Here is a 23,135-nt window from a genome sequence, read left to right as displayed (position 1 = left end):
AGCTAGCCGGAAGCTACCCAGAAGCTAACTAGAAGCTAGCCAGTAGCTGATCTGAAGCTGCCCAGAAGTTAGCCGGTTGGCTGGCTAGCGTTGGTGTTTCAGCTGCCCACGTTGTGGTCTTCAGCTATTCCTTCAGCTCGATAATCTATCGACACTTTTGTGCAACGCGACTCGGACCGGAGCATACCGGGCCTATTTTTCTCAGTGTCCCCGGATTTCAGCCGCAGGCTCTGGACGTTTGCACCTTGATTTCGCAGCTAGCTAGCTGCAAACCGTGTGACTATTGGCTTACGTCGATCCCGGAGCAAACTTAAATTATTCCGAAGCTAGCCAGCTGAGGAGTTCCATCAGCCATTCCTGTCACCTATCCGGACCCGTTTTTTTTGTTATTGTTGTTGCTGCAGATGCCTTCGGGCCTTCACGACTGACTGCCGACATTATCTGCCCGAGGGAGTTATCCAACTGGCACCTCCGTCGCAACGTTACCTGAATGCTCATCTGGGGCCCGCTAATCGTTAGCTGTCTTATCGGCTGCTATCTGAATAAGTATATCGGACAATTTTTCTTGGGTCACTATATCTATTTTGCCAATTGGATTGATCCCCTCTACTACACGGAACCCCACTAATCTACCGACGGAAACGCACGAGGTGTCTAAAAAAATAAAATAAATAGACTTCCATCCTATGCTATCTTACTACCGATAGCCATCTACCCGGCCAGCTGTCTGGATCGCCGTGACCCCAACCAACCTCTACTCACTGGACCCTTATGATCACTCGATTAAGCATGCCTCTCCTTAATGTAAATATGCCTTGTCCATTGCTGTTCTGTTTAGTGTTTATTGGCTTATTTCACTGTAGAGCCTCTAGCCCTGTTCACTATACCATATCCAACCTTTCAGTTCCACCACCCACATATGCGATGACATCACCTGGTTTCAATGATGTTTCTAGAGACAATATCTCTCTCATCATCACTCAATACCTAGGTTTACCTCCACTGTATTCACATCCTGCCATACCTTTGTCTGTACATTATTCCTTGAAGCTATTTTATCGCCCCCAGAAACTTCCTTTTACTCTCTGTTCTAGACGTTCTAGACGACCAATTCTCATAGCTTTTAGCCGTACCCTTATCCTACTCCTCCTCTGTTCCTCTGGTGATGTAGAGGTGAACCCAGGCCCTGCAGTACCTAGCTCCACTCCTATTCCCCAGGCGCTCTCTTTTGATGACTTCTGTAACCTTAATAGCCTTGGTTTCATGCATGTTAACATTAGAAGCCTCCTCCCTAAGTTTGTTTTGTTCACTGCTTTAGCACACTCTGCCAACCCGGATGTTTTAGCCGTGTCTGAATCCTGGCTTAGGAAGACCACCAAAAATTCTGACATTTTCATCCCTAATTACAACATTTTCAGACAAGATAGAACGGCCAAAGGGGGCGGTGTTGCAATCTACTGCAAAGATTGCCTGCAGAGTTCTGTTTTACTATCCAGGTCTGTTCCCAAACAATTTGAACTTCTACTTTTAAAAATCCACCTCTCTAAAAACAAGTCTCTCACCGTTGCCGCCTGCTATAGACCACCCTCTGCCCCCAGCTGTGCTCTGGACACCATATGTGAACTGATTGCCCCCCATCTATCTTCAGAGCTCGTGCTGCTAGGCGACCTAAATTGGAACATGCTTAACACCCCAGCCATCCTACAATCTAAGCTTGATGCCCTCAATCTCACACAAATTATCAATGAACCTACCAGGTACCACCCCAATTCCGTAAACACGGGTACCCTCATAGATATCATCCTAACCAACTTGCCCTCCAAATACACCTCTGCTGTTTTCAACCAAGATCTCAGCGATCACTGCCTCATTGCCTGCATCCGTAATGGGTCAGCGGTCAAACGACCTCCACTCATCACTGTCAAACGCTCCCTGAAACACTTCAGCGAGCAGGCCTTTCTAATCGACCTGGCCGAGGTATCCTGGAAGGATATTGATCTCATCCCGTCAGTAGAGGATGCCTGGATATTTTTTTTAAATGCCTTCCTCACCATCTTGAATAAGCATGCCCCATTCAAGAAATTTAGAACCAGGAACAGATATAGCCCTTGGTTCTCTCCTGACCTGACTGCCCTTAACCAACAGAAAAACATCCTATGGCGTTCTGCATTAGCATCGAACAGCCCCCGTGATATGCAACTTTTCAGGGAAGCTAGGAACCAATATACACAGGCAGTTAGAAAAGCCAAGGCTAGCTTTTTCAAGCAGAAATTTGCTTCCTGCAACACAAACTCAAAAAAGTTCTGGGACACTGTAAAGTCCATGGAGAATAAGAACACCTCCTCCCAGCTTCCAACTGCACTGAAGATAGGAAACACTGTCACCACCGACAAATCCACTATAATTGAGAATTTCAATAAGCATTTTTCTACGGCTGGTCATGCTTTCCACCTGGCTACCCCTACCCCGGTCAACAGCACTGCACCCCCCACAGCAACTCGCCCAAGCCTTCCCCATTTCTCTTTCTCCCAAATACAGTCAGCTGATGTTCTGAAAGAGCTGCAAAATCTGGACCCTTACAAATCAGCCGGGCTAGATAATCTGGACCCTTTCTTTCTAAAACTATCTGCTGAAATTGTTGCCACCCCTATTACTAGCCTTTTCAACCTCTCTTTCGTGTCGTCTGAGATTCCCAAAGATTGGAAAGCAGCTGCGGTTATCCCCCTCTTCAAAGGGGGGGACACTCTTAACCCAAACAGCTACAGACCCATATCTATCCTACCCTGCCTTTCTAAGGTCTTCGAAAGCCAAGTTAACAAACAGATTACCGACCATTTCGAATCCCACCATACCTTCTCCGCTATGCAATCTGGTTTCAGAGCTGGTCATGGGTGCACCTCAGCCACGCTCAAGGTCATAAACGATATCTTAACCGCCATCGATAGGAAACAATACTGTGCAGCCGTATTCATTGACCTGGCCAAGGCTTTTGACTCTGTCAATCACCACATCCTCATCGGCAGACTCGACAGCCTTGGTTTCTCTAATGATTGCCTCGCCTGGTTCACCAACTACTTCTCTGATCGAGTTCAGTGTGTCAAATCGGAGGGTCTGTTGTCCGGGCCTCTGGCAGTCTCTATGGGTGCCACAGGGTTCAATTCTTGGACCGACTCTCTTCTCTGTATACATCAATGATGTCGCTCTTGCTGCTGGTGAGTCTCTGATCCACCTCTACGCAGACGACACTATTCTGTATACTTCTGTCCCTTCTTTTGACACTGTGTTAACAACCCTCCAGGCGAGCTTCAATGCCATACAACTCTCCTTCCGTGGCCTCCAATTGCTCTTAAATACAAGTAAAACTAAATGCATGCTCTTCAACCGATCGCTGCCTGCACCTGCCCGCCTGTCCAACATCACTACTCTGGACGGCTTTGACTTAGAATATGTGGACAACTACAAATACCTAGGTGTCTGGTTAGACTGTAAACTCTCCTTCCAGACTCACATCAAACATCTCCAATCCAAAGTTAAATCTAGAATTGGCTTCCTATTCCGCAACAAAGCATCCTTCACTCATGCTGCCAAACATACCCTTGTAAAACTGACCATCCTACCAATCCTCGACTTCGGTGATGTCATTTACAAAATAGCCTCCAATACCCTACTCAATAAATTGGATGCAGTCTATCACAGTGCCATCCGTTTTGTCACCAAAGCCCCATATACTACCCACCACTGCGACCTGTACACTCTCGTTGGCTGGCCCTCGCTTCATACTCGTCGCCAAACCCACTGGCTCCAGGTCATCTACAAGACCCTGCTAGGTAAAGTCCCCCCTTATCTCAGCTCGCTGGTCACCATAGCAGCACCTACCTGTAGCACGCGCTCCAGCAGGTATATCTCTCTGGTCACCCCCAAAACCAATTCTTCCTTTGGCCGCCTCTCCTTCCAGTTCTCTACTGCCAATGACTGGAACGAACTACAAAAATCTCTGAAACTGGAAACACATCTCCCTCACTAGCTTTAAGCACCAGCTGTCAGAGCAGCTCACAGATTACTGCACCTGTACATAGCCTATCTATAATTTAGCCCAAACAACTACCTCTTTACCTACTGTATTCATTTATTTATTTTTGCTCCTTTGCACCCCATTATTTCTATCTCTACTTTGCACTTTCTTCCACTGCAAACCAACCATTCCAGTGTTTTTTTTACTTGCTATATTGTATTTACTTCGCCACCATGGCCTTTTTATATTTTTATTTATTTTTATATATATTTTGTTTGCCTTCACCTCCCTTATCTCACCTCACTTGCTCACATTGTATATAGACTTATTTTTTCACTGTATTATTGACTGTATGTTTGTTCTACTCCATGTGTAACTATGTGTTGTTGTATGTATCGAACTGCTTTGCTTTATCTTGGCCAGGTCGCAATTGTAAATGAGAATGTGTTCTCAATTTGCCTACCTGGTTAAATAAAGGTGAAATAAAATAAATAAAATAAAAATTATAATCAGGCTGTAATAACACGACAGACACGGCATTATAATCAGGCTGTAATAACACGACAGACACGGCATTATAATCAGGCTGTAATAACACGACAGACACGGCATAATAATCAGGCTGTAATAACACGACAGACACGGCATTATAATCAGGCTGTAATAACACGACAGACACGGCATAATAATCAGGCTGTAATAACACGACAGACACGGCATTATAATCAGGCTGTAATGACACGACAGACACGGCATTATAATCCGGCTGTAATGACACGACAGACACGGCATTATAATCCGGCTGTAATGACACGACAGACACGGCATTATAATCCGGCTGTAATGACACGACAGACACGGCATTATAATCCGGCTGTAATGACACGACAGACACGGCATTATAATCCGGCTGTAATGACACGACAGACACGGCATTATAATCCGGCTGTAATGACACGACAGACACGGCATTATAATCCGGCTGTAATGACACGACAGACACGGCATTATAATCCGGCTGTAATGACACGACAGACACGGCATTATAATCCGGCTGTAATGACACGACAGACACGGCATTATAATCCGGCTGTAATGACACGACAGACACGGCATTATAATCCGGCTGTAATGACACGACAGACACGGCATTATAATCCGGCTGTAATGACACGACAGACACGGCATTATAATCCGGCTGTAATGACACGACAGACACGGCATTATAATCCGGCTGTAATGACACGACAGACACGGCATTATAATCCGGCTGTAATGACACGACAGACACGGCATTATAATCCGGCTGTAATGACACGACAGACACGGCATTATAATCCGGCTGTAATGACACGACAGACACGGCATTATAATCCGGCTGTAATGACACGACAGACACGGCATTATAATCCGGCTGTAATGACACGACAGACACGGCATTATAATCCGGCTGTAATGACACGACAGACACGGCATTATAATCCGGCTGTAATGACACGACACGGCATTATAATCCGGCTGTAATGACACGACACGGCATTATAATCCGGCTGTAATGACACGACACGGCATTATAATCCGGCTGTAATGACACGACACGGCATTATAATCCGGCTGTAATGACACGACACGGCATTATAATCCGGCTGTAATGACACGACACGGCATTATAATCCGGCTGTAATGACACGACACAGCATTATAATCCGGCTGTAATAACACGACACAGCATTATAATCCGGCTGTAATAACACGACACAGCATTATAATCCGGCTGTAATAACACGACACAGCATTATAATCCGGCTGTAATAACACGACACAGCATTATAATCCGGCTGTAATAACACGACACAGCATTATAATCCGGCTGTAATAACACGACACAGCATTATAATCCGGCTGTAATAACACGACACAGCATTATAATCCGGCTGTAATAACACGACACAGCATTATAATCCGGCTGTAATAACACGACACAGCATTATAATCCGGCTGTAATAACACGACACAGCATTATAATCAGGCTGTAATAACACGACACAGCATTATAATCAGGCTGTAATAACACGACACAGCATTATAATCAGGCTGTAATAACACGACACAGCATTATAATCAGGCTGTAATAACACGACACAGCATTATAATCAGGCTGTAATAACACGACACAGCATTATAATCAGGCTGTAATAACACGACACAGCATTATAATCAGGCTGTAATAACACGACACAGCATTATAATCAGGCTGTAATAACACGACACAGCATTATAATCAGGCTGTAATAACACGACACAGCATTATAATCAGGCTGTAATAACACGACACAGCATTATAATCAGGCTGTAATAACACGACACAGCATTATAATCAGGCTGTAATAACACGACGCAGCATTATAATCAGGCTGTAATAACACGACACAGCATTATAATCAGGCTGTAATAACACGACACAGCATTATAATCAGGCTGTAATAACACGACACAGCATTATAATCAGGCTGTAATAACATGAGACACAGCATTATATTCAGGCTGTAATAACATGAGACACAGCATTATATTCAGGCTGTAATAACATGACAGACACAGCATTATAATCAGGCTGTAATAACACGACACAGCATTATAATCAGGCTGTAATAACACGACACAGCATTATAATCAGGCTGTAATAACATGACACAGCATTATAATCAGGCTGTAATGACATGACACAGCATTATAATCAGGCTGTAATAACATGACACAGCATTATAATCAGGCTGTAATAACATGACACAGCATTATAATCAGGCTGTAATAACATGACACAGCATTATAATCAGGCTGTAATAACATGACACAGCATTATAATCAGGCTGTAATAACATGACACAGCATTATAATCAGGCTGTAATAACATGACACAGCATTATAATCAGGCTGTAATAACATGACAGACACAGCATTATAATCAGACTAATGTCTTTTTCATGTTATTACAGCCGTACTATAATGCTATTATATTGTATCATGTTATTACAGCCATATTATAATGCTATCATGTCTGTATTATTAAGTTATTACAACGTTAATTAGTGCTATTTTTCTTGACTTGGCCAAAGCTTTTGATACGGTAGACTGTTCCATTCTTGTGGGAATTCTAAGGAGTATTGGTGTCTCTGAGGGGTCTTTGGCCTGGTTTGCTAACTACCTCTCTCAAAGAGTGCAGTGTATAAAGTCAGAACATCTGCCGTCTCAGCCACTGCCTGCCACCAAGGGAGTACCCCAAGGCTCAATCCTAGGCCCCACGCTCTTCTCAATTTACATCAACATAGCTCAGGCAGCAGGAATCTCGCTCATCCATTTATATGCAGATAATACAGTCTCATACTCGAGTGGCTAGATGTTCTTTACCATTCTGCCATCAGGTTTGCCACCAATGCTCCTTATAGGACACATCACTGCACTCTATACTCCTCTGTAAACTGGTCATCTCTGTATACCCGTCGCAAGACCCACTGGTTGATGCTTATTTATAAAAACCCTCTTAGGCCTCACTCCCCCCATCTGAGATATCTACTGCAGCCCTCATCCTCCACATACAACATCCATTCTGCCAGTCACATTCTGTTAAAGGTCCCCAAAGCACACACATCCCTGGGTCCCTCCTCTTTTCAGTTAGCTGCAGCTAGCGACTGGAACGAGCTGCAACAAACACTCAAACTGGATGGTTTTATCTCAATCTCTTCATTCAAAGACTTAATCATGGACACACTTACTGACAGTTGTGGCTGCTTTGTGTGATGTAATGTTGTCTCTACCTTCTTGCCCTTTGTGCTGTTGTCTGTGCCCAATAATGTTGCTACCATGCTGTGTTGTCATGTGGTGTTGCTACCATGCTGTGTTGTCATGTGGTGTTGCTACCATGCTGTGTTGTCATGTGGTGTTGCTACCATGCTGTGTTGTCATGTGGTGTTGCTACCATGCTGTGTTGTCATGTGGTGTTGCTACCATGCTGTGTTGTCATGTGGTGTTGCTACCATGCTGTGTTGTCATGTGGTGTTGCTACCATGCTGTGTTGTCATGTGGTGTTGCTACCATGCTGTGTTGTCATGTGGTGTTGCTACCATGCTGTGTTGTCATGTGGTGTTGCTACCATGCTGTGTTGTCATGTGGTGTTGCTACCATGCTGTGTTGTCATGTGGTGTTGCTACCATGCTGTGTTGTCATGTGGTGTTGCTACCATGCTGTGTTGTCATGTGGTGTTGCTACCATGCTGTGTTGTCATGTGGTGTTGCTACCATGCTGTGTTGTCATGTGGTGTTGCTACCATGCTGTGTTGTCATGTGGTGTTGCTACCATGCTGTGTTGTCATGTGGTGTTGCTACCATGCTGTGTTGTCATGTGGTGTTGCTACCATGCTGTGTTGTCATGTGGTGTTGCTACCATGCTGTGTTGTCATGTGGTGTTGCTACCATGCTGTGTTGTCATGTGGTGTTGCTACCATGCTGTGTTGTCATGTGGTGTTGCTACCATGCTGTGTTGTCATGTGGTGTTGCTACCATGCTGTGTTGTCATGTGGTGTTGCTACCATGCTGTGTTGTCTTAGGTCTCTATATGTAGTGTCGCTCGTCGTGATGTGTGTTTTGTCCTATTTTAAATTTGTTTGCAAGTCCCCGTCTCCGCAGGAGGCCTTTTCCTTTTGGCTATCCGTCATTCTAAATAAGGATTTGTTCTTAACTGACTTGCCTAGTTAAATAAAAAGGTTAAATAAAATAAATCATTAAAACTTACCAATGTCTTTCAAAGGCTCCACCACCTCCCACTTAGGATCCGACCTGAAGAACATGGACACCTGCTGTAAGGCAATTTCTGTAGAGGAGGAGAGATGATGCTCAGTGTAACTACCTTCCATAGACACAACAATGACCTAATTTATCAACTCAAAATATACACTACCGTTCAAAGGTTTGGGGTCACTTAGAAATGTCCTTGTTTTTGAAAGAAAGGTAATTTTTTCTCTCCATTAAAATAACATAATTTACCAGAAGTACAGTGTAGACATTGTTAATGTTGTAAATGACTATTGTAGCTGGAAATGGCAGATTTGTTATTGAATATCTACATAGGCGTACAGAGGCCCATTATCATGGCACGTTGTGTCAGCTCAGCCTTTCTTAAGGTATGGGTCGCTGACCTGTTAATGGTGGGTCGCGACGTGTCAGTGTAAATGTATAATTATTTAATTAATTACTGGAATTGATTTGGCCAAGTGCATCTGTGCGCTCTGCTTAGCAGCGGTCTCGGTCTCTGCTTTAGCAGCGGTCTCGGTCTCTGCTTTAGCAGCGGTCTCGGTCTCTGCTTTAGCAGCTGTGTGAGTGGGAGAGGGAGATGCCCGTGTGCTCAGCGGTTTACCGGATCTTTTTTTCTGCAGTTTTCTTGAAGCTCACTCCGCTACACACGATGCAGCGCTGTGGTTCAACAGCAGATGATGCGCTGTCCGCCACTGACTTGTCATTCCCACTCGCCATCACTCACCGCTGTCATCTAATGGACTCATGCTAGCCACAAATTCTGACTGAGCTCAATTGTTTTGAAACGCATATTCAGCGATTAGTTTCTCTCTCTTTCATACAAACTTATAACGAGGAGTGCCCACAATGTGTTTTGTGCTTAGTAATGAGTCTCTCATAACGAACAAATTAATAAAAGGCCACGTCCTGAACAAAACATCTACAGCATGACGGTAAAGCCAGGAAGTTCTTTCAGAACGGGGCAGGATGCTTCAGGAAACAGTGCTTCGACAGTGGAAACATAAGTCAACTAGCAAGGCATTGTTGTCATTTTATAAACAGGTGATGATAAGCAGAAATAAGGAAGTACCAACTACTAACTACTATGAGAGTTAGATGTGAAATTCTCTTTCAAACAATCCCATGGCCTTGTACACAGCTAATAGCTAACATTCGCCAAAGCAAGCTAGCTACTGATAGTGCAGCCCTAAGTAACAGTACAGATGAAGATGAACAATTATCAGGCCTACTGTACATATTACTGTAGAAATTATTGTTGAAAACTAGTCTAGGTTGGAACTGTTGCTGTTAAAATACAATAATAATGGTTATTCTTAACTGGAATAAACGTATTGAAGCAAAATGCTTTTTTGAGGTAAACCCACTCTCACAGTTCTGGGTTGTTCCATCTACAACAGGAAGTGGTCTCCTGCCTGACTGAGAACCCACTCACACAGTTCTGGGTTGATCATCTACAACAGGAAGTGGTCTCCTGTCTGACTGAGAATCCACTCACACAGTTCTGGGTTGATCATCTACAACAGGAAGTGGTCTCCTGCCTGACTGAGAACCCACTCACACAGTTCTGGGTTGTTCCATCTACAACAGGAAGTGGTCTCCTGCCTGACTGAGAACCCACTCACACAGTTCTGGGTTGATCATCTACAACAGGAAGTGGTCTCCTGCCTGACTGAGAACCCACTCTCACAGTTCTGGGTTGTTCATCTACAACAGGAAGTGGTCTCCTGTCTGACTGAGAACCCACTCTCACAGTTCTGGGTTGATCATCTACAACAGGAAGTGGTCTCCTGCCTGACTGAGAATCCACTCTCACAGTTCTGGGTTGTTCATCTACAACAGGAAGTGGTCTCCTGTCTGACTGAGAACCCACTCACACAGTTCTGGGTTGCTCATCTACAACAGGAAGTGGTCTCCTGCCTGACTGAGAAAGCAGTAGATGTTCTGGTCCAGTTTGGCACCACATATCTATGTGAGTCAGGGTTCTCAACTCTGACAAACTTTAAAAAACAAGGTACAGAAACAGTTGTTTCAAGGCTGAGCATCACCTCAGTGTTACAATGTCAAAAACGGAGCCCAGAATAGACATGCTCTCATTAGGACTGTGTGTGTGTGTGTTTTCTGGTCTACATCTGTGTGATGTGATCAATTAGTTTATTCCAGTTCAGAATTTTTTTAAATTATTATTATTTCAACAATAACTTCTACAGTGAGATGTACAGTAGGCCTGATCGCTTCTACAGTGAGATATACAGTAGGCCTGATCGCTTCTACAGTGAGATGTACAGTAGGCCTGATCGCTTCTACAGTGAGATGTACAGTAGGCCTGATCGTTTCTACAGTGAGATGTACAGTAGGCCTGATCGTTTCTACAGTGAGATGTACAGTAGGCCTGATCGTTTCTACAGTGAGATGTACAGTAGGCCTGATCATTTCTACAGTGAGATGTACAGTAGGCCTGATCATTTCTACAGTGAGATGTACAGTAGACCTGATCATTTCTACAGTGAGATGTACAGTAGACCTGATCATTTCTACAGTGAGATGTACAGTAGGCCTGATCATTTCTACAGTGAGATGTACAGTAGGCCTGATCATTTCTACAGTGAGATGTACAGTAGGCCTGATCGTTTCTACAGTGAGATGTACAGTAGGCCTGATCGTTTCTACAGTGAGATGTACAGTAGGCCTGATCGTTTCTACAGTGAGATGTACAGTAGGCCTGATCGTTTCTACAGTGAGATGTACAGTAGGCCTGATCGTTTCTACAGTGAGATGTACAGTAGGCCTGATCATTTCTACAGTGAGATGTACAGTAGGCCTGATCATTTCTACAGTGAGATATACAGTAGGCCTGATCATTTCTACAGTGAGATGTAGAGTAGGCCTGATCATTTCTACAGTAAGATATACAGTAGGCCTGATCATTTCTACAGTAAGATATACAGTAGGTCTGATCATTTCTACAGTAAGATATACAGTAGGTCTGATCATTTCTACAGTAAGATGTACAGTAGGCCTGATCATTTTTCATCTGTACGGTTACTTAGTGGTGCACTATCAAAAAGCCTGTGTGTGTGTTCTGTTACTCATCTGTGTGATGTCATCAATCTGTTTATTCCAGTTCAGAATGAACATTATTTATTGTATTTTAACAGCAACAGTCCCAACCTAGACAGATATGTAAGTGTTTTTAAATGGGGGAAAACAGACACGAATAGATATTTAATTTCATTGTTATTTGTTTTTGTCTATATTGCATTTATTTTAGGCATACGGGCAATGAAATGTACAGATATTTATGTATAGTTGCATATTTTCCTCAGTTTGGGTCCCAGGAAAACAGAATATCTCATTTGAGTCCGAGGCTGAAAAAGTTTTAGAACCCCTGTGTTAACTAATCCAAGTTGATCATTTTAAAAGGCTAATTGATCATTAGAAAACCATTTTGCAATTATGTTAGCACAGCTGAAAACTGTTGTTCTGATTAAAGAAGCAATACATTTAGCCTTCTTTAGACTAGTTGAGTATCTGGAGCATCAGCATTTGTGGGTTCGATTACAGGCTCAAAATGGCCAGAAACAAAGTACTTTCTTCTGAAACTCGTCAGTCTATTCTTGTTCTGAGAAATTAAGGCTATTCCATGCGAGAAATTGCCAAGAAACTGAAGATCATATACAACACTGTGTACTACTCCCTTCACAGAACAGCACAAACTGGCTCTAACCAGAATAGAAAGAGGAGTGGGAGGCTCCGGTGCACAACTGAGCAAGAGGACAAGTACATTAGAGTGTCTAGTTTGAGAAACAGATGACTCACAAGTCCTCAACTGGCAGCTTCATTAAATAGTACGCACAAAACACCAGTCTCAACGTCAACAGTGAAGAGGCGACTCCGGGATGCTGGCCTTCTAGGCAGAGTTCCTCTGTCCAGTGTCTGTGTTCTTTTGCCCATCTTACTCTTTTCTTTTCATTGGCCAGTCTGAGATATGGCTTTTTCTTTGCAACTCTGCTTAGAAGGCCAGCATCCTGGAGTCGCCTCTTCAATGTTGACATTGAGACGAATGTTTGCGGGTACTATTAATATGAATTACCATATTCTAAAATGTGATTTCTGTTATTCTGAGCACCGTGGGTGGACGCCCTAATCAGGTTACGCACCCAATGGATATGGGTCCGGTACATTTCTCAAATGTCCGGTCAATTTAAATACTGCCGGCCTGATGTTCAACACCAAATTTTCCTAACTGAAACCCTGTATCACACCCATGTTAGACACGCCCCTCAACCCTAAGAGTTCACACACCTGTGTAGTTGGCAGAGTAGTTGTTGGTGTCGAGGAACTTCTTGACCAGTTGGCAGGTGGCTAGGATGTGATGCTGGGTAATAAAGTCTAGGTAGACCTGTAGTCCTCTCTGTCTCTCTGCTATGAACTCTCTGTCCATGTTACCTAGCAACTTCTTAGGTGGTAGAGGCAGGCTGACGCCAGAGACCTGCGGGATGAGGTTGGATAGAGGGATGGGGGGGTAGCAAGAGGGAGAGAAAGAAAGATGGGGAGAGAGCGAATGAGTGGGAGAGAGAGAGAGAGCGAGAGAGAATGAGTGGGAGAGAGAGAGCGAGAGAGAATGAGATAGAGAGATAAAGAGAGAAAGAACGAGTTGACACATAGGAATGTAGGGTTCACAGAATGAATAATGGTCAGGAAATGAGCTTGTAAAACCTCAGCAGAAACCTCAGCTTCCTTTTAACGACGGCTTCTCAAAAATGTGTAATGACCACCAAAGAATAGTCAGTATGAACACATCACGTTCATAAAAACAGTGTGCATCCCAAATGGCAGCCCATTCCCATAGGGTGCTGGTCCAAAGTAGTGAGCTATGTAGGGAATAGGGTGCTGGTCCAATGTAGTGAGCTATGTAGGGAATAGGGTGCTGGTCCAATGTAGTGAGCTATGTAGGGAATAGGGTGCTTGGTTCAATGTAGTGAGCTATGTAGGGAATAGGGTGCTTGGTCCAATGTAGTGAGCTATGTAGGGAATAGGGTGCTGGTCCAAAGTAGTGAGCTATGTAGTGAATAGGGTGCTGGTCCAATGTAGTGAGCTATGTAGGGAATAGGGTGCTTGGTTCAATGTAGTGAGCTATGTAGTGAATAGGGTGCTGGTCCAATGTAGTGAGCTATGTAGGGAATAGGGTGCTTGGTCCAATGTAGTGAGCTATGTAGGGAATAGGGTGCTGGTCCAAAGTAGTGAGCTATGTAGGGAATAGGGTGCTTGGTTCAATGTAGTGAGCTATGTAGTGAATAGGGTGCTTGGTTCAATGTAGTGAGCTATGTAGTGAATAGGGTGCTGGTCCAATGTAGTGAGCTATGTAGGGAATAGGGTGCTGGTCCAATGTAGTGAGCTATGTAGGGAATAGGGTGCTTGGTCCAATGTAGTGAGCTATGTAGGGAATAGGGTGCTTGGTCCAATGTAGTGAGCTATGTAGGGAATAGGGTGCTTGGTCCAATGTAGTGAGCTATGTAGGGAATAGGGTGCTGGTCCAATGTAGTGAGCTATGTAGGGAATAGGGTGCTTGGTCCAATGTAGTGAGCTATGTAGGGAATAGGGTGCTTGGTCCAATGTAGTGAGCTATGTAGGGAATAGGGTGCTTGGTCCAATGTAGTGAGCTATGTAGGGAATAGGGTGCTGGTCCAATGTAGTGAGCTATGTAGGGAATAGGGTGCTTGGTCCAATGTAGTGAGCTATGTAGGGAATAGGGTGCTTGGTCCAATGTAGTGAGCTATGTAGGGAATAGGGTGCTTGGTCCAATGTAGTGAGCTATGTAGGGAACAGGGTGCTTGGTCCAATGTAGTGAGCTATGTAGGGAATAGGGTGCTTGGTCCAATGTAGTGAGCTATGTAGGGAATAGGGTGCTTGGTCCAATGTAGTGAGCTATGTAGGGAATAGGGTGCTTGGTCCAAAGTAGTGAGCTATGTAGGGAATAGGGTGCTTGGTCCAATGTAGTGAGCTATGTAGGGAATAGGGTGCTTGGTCCAAAGTAGTGAGCTATGTAGTGAATAGGGTGCCATTTGGGACACAGATAGATGTGGTGCGGGAAAAGGCACTTGTGACCTCTTTGTACCGGTGAAAGTCAAGCCGCACTTACCAACAAACTGCTATTCAGCATATCAAAGTCGCTGTATCGCTTTATGACCTGCAACAATAAGAAACAGGTTGCATTGTGGGGAAAAAACAACCAAAGGCTTCTTTCTTGAGGTCTGAGAGAGCTCAGTTAAAAAACAACATAAAAATAGATTTCTAATCTTATTTACAGTACAACATGAAAATGTGTTATGTTGAAGAACAAAAAAGTCTAATTGAGGCAGATAGTTGAGGTAAGGTTTAGGTTTAAGTAGGCTAAACATAGATTCTTATTTACCTGCCAACTGTTTTCTGTACACACACCCCTCTGTACTCGGATTATGTATTCCTGGACAGGAAATGAAAAAGGGACAGGAAATGATTACTTGTGATGTGACTTATCATAGCTATTCATCTCATATGTAGAGCCTAGATTATATATACAGTTTAAATTGGAAGTATACATACACCTTAGCCAAATACATTTAAAAACTCAGTTTTTCACAATTCCTGACATTTAATCCTAGTAAGAATTCCCTGTTTTAGGTAGTGAAATGTCAAAATAATAGTAGAGAGAATGATTTATTTCAGCTTTTATTTCTTTCATCACATTCCCAGTGGGTCAGAAGTTTGCATACACTCAATTAGTAATTGGTAGCATTGCCTTTAAATTGTTTAACTTGGGTCAAATGTTTTGGGTAGCCTTCCACAAGCTTCCCACAAAGTTGGGTGAATTCTGGCCCATTCCTCCTGACAGAGCTGGTGTAACTGAGTCAGGTTTGTAGGCCTCCTTGCTTGCACACACTTTTCCAGTTCTGCCCAAAACAATTCTAAGGGATTGAGGTCAGGGCTTTGTTATGGCCACTCCAATACCTTGACTTGGTTGTCCTTAAGGCATTTTGCCACAACTTTGGAAGTATGCTTGGGGTCATTGTCTATTTGGAAGACCCATTTGCGACCAAGCTTTAACTTCCTGACTGATGTCTTGAGATGTTGCTTCAATATATCCAAATAATTTTCCTCCTCATGATGCCATCTATTTTGTTAAGTGCACCAGTCCCTTCTGCAGCAAAGCACCCCCACAACATGATGCTGCCACCCCTGTGCTTCACGGTTGGGATGGTGTTCTTCGGCTTGCAAGCGTCCCCCTTTTTCCTCCAAACATAACGATGGTCATTATGGCCAAACAGCTCTATTTTTGTTTCATCAGACCAGAGGACATTTCTCCAAAAAGTACAATCTTTGTCTCCATGTGCAGTTGCAAACCGTAGTCTGGCTTTTTTATGGAGGTTTTGGAACAGTGGCTTCTTCCTTGCTGAGCGGCCTTTCAGGTTATGTCGATATAGGACTCGTTTTACTGTGGATATAGATACTTTTGTATCCGTTTCCTCCAGCATCTTCACAAGGTCCGTTGCTGTTGTTCTGGGATTGATTTGCACTTTTCGCCCTGAAGTACGTTCATCCTGAGCGGTATGACGGCTGCGTGGTCCCATGGCGTTTATACTTGCGTACTATTGTTTGTACAGATGAACGTGGTACCTTAAGGCGTTTGGAAATTGCTCCCAAGGATGAACCAGACTTGTGGAGGTCAGCAATTTATTTTCTGAGGTCTTGGCTGATTTCTTTTGATTTTCCCATGATGTCAAGCAAAGAGGCACTGAGTTTGAAGGTCGGCCTTCACATACATCCACAGGTACACCTCCAATTGACTCAAATTATGTCAATTAGCCTATCAGAAGCTTCTAAAGCCATGACATTATTTTGTGGAATTTTCCAAGCTGTTTAAAGGCACAGTCAACGTAGTGTATGTAAACCTCTGACCCACTGGAATTGTGAAACAGTGAATTATAAGGGAAATAATCTGACTGTAAACAATTGTTGGAAAAATTACTTCTGTCATGCACAAAGTAGATGTCCTAATCGACTTGCCAAAACTATAGTTTGTTAAAACATTTGTGGAGTGGTTGAAAAACGAGTTTAATGACTCCAACCTAAGTGTATGTAAACTTCCGACTTCAACTGTATATACATATATACACAGAGCTCCAACAGTACTGGGACTGTGTTACACGTGTTGTGTTTTGGCGCTGTACGCCAGCTCAAATCTCATACCCCCAAGACATGCTAACCTCTGACCATTACAATAACAGGGGAGGTTAGCATTTTATATCATACCCCCAAGGACATGCTAACCTCTCACCATTACAATAACAGGGGAGGTTAGCATTTTATATCATATCCCCAAGACATGCTAACCTCTCACCATAACAATAACAAGGGAGGTTAGTATTTTATATCATACCCCCAAGACATGCTAACCTCTCACCATTACAATAACAGGGGAGGTTAGCATTTTATATCATATCCCCAAGACATGCTAACCTCTCACCATAACAATAACAAGGGAGGTTAGTATTTTATATCATACCCCCAAGACATGCTAACCTCTCACCATTACAATAACAGGGGAGGTTAGCATTTTATATCATACCCCCAAGACATGCTAACCTCTCACCATTACAATAACAGGGGAGGTTAGCATTTTATATCATACCCCCAAGACATGCTAACCTCTCACCATTACAATAACAGGGGAGGTTAGCATTTTATATCATATCCCCAAGACATGCTAACCTCTCACCATTACCAATAACAGGGGAGGTTAGCATTTTATATCATACCCCCAAGACATGCTAACCTCTCACCATTACAATAACAGGGGAGGTTAGCATTTTATATCATATCCCCAAGACATGCTAACCCCTCACCATTACAATAACAGAGGAGGTTAGCATGTTATATCATATCCCCAAGACATGCTAACCTCTCATCATTACAATAACAGGGGAGGTTAGCATTTTATACCATACCACCAATACATTCTAACCTCTCACCATTACAATAACAGGGGAGGTTAGCATTTTATATCATACCCCAAGACATGCTAACCTCTCACCATTACAATAACAGGGGAGGTTAGCATTTTATATCATACCCCAAGACATGCTAACCTCTCACCATTACAATAACAGAGGAGGTTAGCATTTTATATCATATCCCATGTAGACATTTTACAAAACATATTCTATTCTCATTAACAATAAAAGTGAATCCAAAATGACACAATAGATAATTTACCATTCATTTATATTGTGCACAAAATAATCTAAAACAAAACCAAAACAAACAGCAAATTCATCCATAAAGTTTATAGAGTCACAAGCTTGATCTAGTCAGTCCTTCACTAAAAGCTTGATCTAGTCAGTCCTTCACTAAAAGCTTGATCTAGTCAGTCCTTCACTAAAAGCTTGATCTAGTCAGTCCTTCACTAAATTCTCCTCCTGGAGACAAAGGCTGACTGAACTGATGACCTACTTTTCTAGAAGATTATTATTAGAAATTATTATTGATAAGGCCTACTTTCTCCTAGCCTGGATCCATCATGGAATTATTATTGATAAGGCCTACTTTCTCCTAGCCTGGATCCATCATGAAATTATTATTGATAAGGCCTACTTTCTCCTAGCCTGGATCCATCATGAAATTATTATGAATATTTTTCACTTCATCAAACTTCATTACGAAACGGATTGTGTTAGGATCCAGGCTAACTTCCCCTGCCTTATGTGAGGCATGGTTTACTAAGATCAACTTGCTGTCGTCTCCTTGTCATGCCCGTCTCATGTGCTTCCTCCGTGATGAAGTTACTCCCACACTCAAAAACACAGAAGACAGGGATAAAAGGAGACGACATAGAACAAGAAATACAAGAAGGGGTAAAGCCCCCTCGGGAACATGGCAAGACTGTTCTAGTAGTTCTAATTCTATAGGAGAGGACACAGTGGTCAGCAATCCTTCATCCTTCTCGACAACGTTTTCACTCCCGTCACAATGTTCTATGATAACATGTATGTTTCACTGTATATTTAGTTAACCAGGGATATATTCATCGAGCAGTAGGCGTGCTGATCTAAGATCAGTGTTGCCTTTCAGATCATAACGAAGAAGATTACATGGAGAGGGGAGACCTGATCCTAGATCAGCACTTCTACTCTGATACCTAGTATTCAAATAGCGTTTCCCCCAAATCATTCACAACAGCTGAACACTAACACTATAGGCCTGAGAGGGTAGTACTGTGGACACGGCTCAAAATGGCACCCTATTCCCTATGTAGTGCACTACTTTTGACCAGATCCCCGGACAAAAGTAGGGTACTATATAGGGTACAGGGTGTCATTTGGGACACAACTAAGGTCTGACAGGGTGACATGGTAGTACAGTAGCTGGAATAACACAAGCCAAGGGTCCAAAAGGTCTGGTTTAAACCTCACCAGGATAATCCACTGCAGGCCACTTAAACACCACTGAGCCTAAGCTATATGCCACTCACATAAACATTATTGTTCAATGTGCTATAAAGGTGATACATTCAGGCTGGCAGCAAACTGTGGTACATCCCAGTTGTAAACAACTACACCCGAGTGTGTAATGAAGTCTCTATTGACCTTCAATTCACATCAGATACGTCAGGCCATAGAGGGCACCTATCTGCCTGTTTAAAAAAAATATAAAAAAAGAACGTAAAAATACTATTCTGTAATAATACCAGCCACCTAGCAGTTTCATGAAGTTGGCTTTAGCTAGGCCCAGATAGGTTTCCAATAAACTAAGTTAGAGTAGCTAGCTTGTCTAACTATATTAGCTGGCATGCCTGCTGGCAAGGTTGGTAGACTTTAGAAAAGCAAGCAATAACTAGGATGTACTGAATAAGACTCACATTCCTTTCAATCTTTTATCCAGATTTTAACAGAGAAGCATAGTTTTTTTGTACCCAGATTTTAGCAGAGACGCAGAGAAACAGTTTATTCTACCCAGATTTTAGCAGAGATGAAGATAACGTTTATTTTATCCAGATTTTAGTTTTTTTTTTTTTTTTTAAATACACCAGTCAGGACAGAGACAGCTCAAGAGCAGAGGAGGCTGGTGGGAGGGGCTATAGGACAGGCTCATATTAAATAGAACGGTGTCAAACGTGGTTTCCATATGTTTGACACGTTCCATTACAACCATTGCAATGCGGCCGTCCTCCTATAGCTCCTCCCACCAGCCTCCTCTGCTCATTTGGTACACTAAGATAAGCAGAAAAAGATTAAACAATGATTATGGCTCTAGGTTGGTCTTTGAAAAATGCTAAATAAAAATGCTATCCACAAGTTAATCTGATTGTGGAAAAGTAGATAAAGGGCCTCATTAGCAATAAACCCTAAGTACCCAGCCATTCTCACGTACTTCGTGGCCAAAAAGATATTTGGGGTGCACGACGGCCCTGATTCAAATCCATATTATCTAGTTAGCCATGTAGGCTACCTTAAGTTATCATTTCATCCTGACTTTACCCAACACAATTGTATCATCAATATGTGGCATTTTGTCTACCAGTAACGTTAGTTACACAGTTTGGCAGTGTTTATTGTGAAAGACTTAACAATGACTGTATATAGGAAGGCTCTCAACCAGCTCTGGGAATGACACACGAACATTCCCCAACCAACCATCAACGGTCACAGACTATTTTAGCAAAAGGCCCCATAAGCGATACATTGCATTTTAGTTAGGGTCTAGCTAACAGCTGTCATTGTTAAGACAGGAACAAAATAGTTGTTTAGTGAGTTAAACGTTTGCTCGTTTTACTCTGTTTGGTTGTTAAAACGGTAACCGATTTCCGTAATGAATACACCCCTGAGTTAAACTAACTACAGTAGCTAGCTAAATAGTTAGCAGCTGGGTTAACTATCCAGCTGACTGTCAAAATGTCAACACGCGAGTCAATGGCAGCCGTTTTACAACGAACTGGTTGATAAACACTTTCCAACACGTCATTACACAAGCAGTAAACAACCGTTAACGTTTGAGACCAGCAACGACACTGGTTTATAGAAGCGGTCTGACACCATAAATAACTGTTTGTTAACCTTCACCGTGATAAATTAGCTAGCTAACGTTAGCTAACTACTTCCTCGGCTTGTCCCTGCCTGGTCGAACCAGACTCACCGTGTGCGATTGTAGATTTTGGCTGGCCTCGATCAGAGCTGTAAGGGCCACCGTATCATCCAATAGCACCCTTCCCGGGGACTGCTTCTCCAAAAACGCCATCCCGGCGCCCGATCAGTAACGAACCCAACGATAAAACACCTTCGGGTGTGAAACCAACGCAGATGGACGTGAAGTCAAGCTAGCCGACTAGCTAGCTGAGTATTTAGTCAGAAATGAGGACAGGAAGGGTTGACACTTGACAGAATAGATTCCGATCCTACGCTTGCTTACAACTGCACTGGGGTCAGACAGATTTCCTGTTTAGATTAAAACAAGACTGAGCCAACGCGAGATGTGAATAGGAAAAACCTACCTCAATACAAGGATGAGAAGATTGAAAAACTGCAAAAATACGAGCAGTTGTTCGATCTTCTCAGTGTAACAGTTGGGATAACAGGACCATTTGGAGTAAAACACATTTCTCAACCCATATACTATCTTGCATCGACTCAGCTGTTTTATCTGTCTGACCCCAGTGCAACTGTAAACTAGTGTAGGAATCTATTCTGGCAAGGTTGACACAGGCTGGCTGTGTCATCAGACCAAGTTCAGTACTGTTAATGGTGCTCGTAACTAATACATAGCTGCCTGCAGGTACCCGCCCCCAGTCCAGGGGTGGAGACAGCCAGATGGTCGGTTTGTTTTATTTCACAAGACAGGTTTGGCCATACATTTGGTAATCTGATTAGGAAAGACATTTCGAGTAAGTACAACAATTGGGTTTGAAACATCTATGAAGTATATGTCCATGTGTGATTATTAACTATGATTGTGTTTATATTTATCACTAAAGAAACAATGTTTATATTTATCACTAAAGAAACAATACAACATGCATAGTAGGCAGCCTTGAAAATGCTTAGATTCAATTTATTTGTAACTCAAATATGCCTACATACATTGATCTAGGTCTTTATTATGTCACTTATTTACAAAACAGCTAAGAAGGATCTTTGATCAAACAAAAGTAGCCTCAAATTCAATAAATCATCATTTAACCAAAGAACATTGTGCACAATTATTTGTAATACAAGAGCACCAGACCATATAACAGTTATTTGAAAAATTATGAGCAAAACAAGGATCATTCCAGTGCCACTGATTTAGCAGGCATTTGTCAGAAGATGCTTTGGAGGTAGTCCCACAACAGACACTACCTCTGAGCTGTTCCTAGAGGGATGTGAGACTCAAGCCATACAAACTTAAAAAGGATCTCCAAAAGCCAGTTAAACAAAAGTACAGGTTTACCACAACATATTTTAAATCCCTGCCGCCACAACCAAAATCTCACGTTAGCTCAAGTCTGTCATGTCAAGAGAGACTACAATATATCCACCAACTAGCTTCAAATGAAGTCCGTTTGTGCAAAACATTTCCACTCCTTCTCTGTTTGGCATGACAAGGAGTAGAATGTTAGCACAAACAGACTGGATTTGAAGGCTACAAAATATTCCCTCCAACTGTTATCATCATCATCGCGCCCTTGGTTGCTGATCCTCTGGCATCATGACCATCATCGCGCCCTTGGTTGCTGATCCTCTGGCATCATGATCATCATCGCGCCCTTGGTTGCTGATCTTCTGGCATCATGATCATGACCTCCCCCTCCATGACCACTTTATCTTTGGCAGAGCAGGTCACTGCGATGAAGGCGAACGACATCTTGATCTTCTTCACCTCGGCTTCAGCCAGCACCTCCTCCCCGATGTACAGCGGCGCCGGGAACCTGATCTCCTGGTACAGGAAGATACAGCCGCTCCCCGGCAACTTGGTCCCCAGAATGGCCGAGATCAGTCCGTTTATCAGCACGCCGTGGACGATGGGCTTCTCGAACGACGTGGTCTTGGCATAGGTCGGGTCCAGGTGAATGGGGTTGACGTCCCCGGTGAGCTCGGCGAAGACCGCCACGTCCCTGGCGCTGAAGGTCTTGGTGAGAGAGGCCCGCTCCCCGACATGGAGGTGACGTGACTGGGGTAATGTAACCAACGGCAGGGGGCCCCTGGCCCTTTGAATGCAGTTAAGGGCTGCATAGTTGAAATTAGAGCACAAATGTTGTTTACTAAAGACATTTCTGAAAATGAAGTTCATTCTAGGTATTGTTTTGT

The 23,135-nt window shown here is 43.1% G+C and overlaps 2 protein-coding genes across 2 annotated transcripts in view; both read right to left on the bottom strand.

The window, feature by feature from the left end:
• The window catches only part of pxk (PX domain containing serine/threonine kinase), a 61,462-nt gene extending 40,170 nt beyond the window's left edge, over positions 1-21,292 (bottom strand). The window contains exons 1-5 of the mRNA XM_038983911.1: positions 20,989-21,292; positions 15,233-15,283; positions 14,960-15,007; positions 13,123-13,309; positions 8,801-8,878 (exon numbers count right to left, since the gene is read on the bottom strand). Coding sequence (XP_038839839.1) covers positions 8,801-8,878; positions 13,123-13,309; positions 14,960-15,007; positions 15,233-15,283; positions 20,989-21,090 — 466 coding nt within the window. The 5' untranslated portion in view covers positions 21,091-21,292. The remainder of the gene's footprint in view (positions 1-8,800; positions 8,879-13,122; positions 13,310-14,959; positions 15,008-15,232; positions 15,284-20,988) is intronic.
• Positions 21,293-21,879: 587 nt separating this feature from the next.
• On the bottom strand, positions 21,880-23,134 carry LOC120037984 (hydroxyacyl-thioester dehydratase type 2, mitochondrial-like). The gene is made up of 2 exons (XM_038983931.1): positions 22,568-23,134; positions 21,880-22,526 (listed from the first exon to the last, which is right to left on the bottom strand). Exon 1 carries the CDS (start codon positions 23,116-23,118, stop codon positions 22,585-22,587), a length of 534 nt encoding a protein of 177 aa, XP_038839859.1. The 5' UTR covers positions 23,119-23,134; the 3' UTR covers positions 21,880-22,526; positions 22,568-22,584.
• Between the last annotated feature and the right edge of the window lies 1 nt (position 23,135).

Source organism: Salvelinus namaycush, unplaced genomic scaffold (genome assembly GCF_016432855.1).
Source record: "Salvelinus namaycush isolate Seneca unplaced genomic scaffold, SaNama_1.0 Scaffold20, whole genome shotgun sequence".
NCBI lineage: Eukaryota > Metazoa > Chordata > Actinopteri > Salmoniformes > Salmonidae > Salvelinus > Salvelinus namaycush.
Note: the sequence above shows the minus strand (reverse complement) of the source record. Positions and strands in the feature narration are given on the sequence as shown.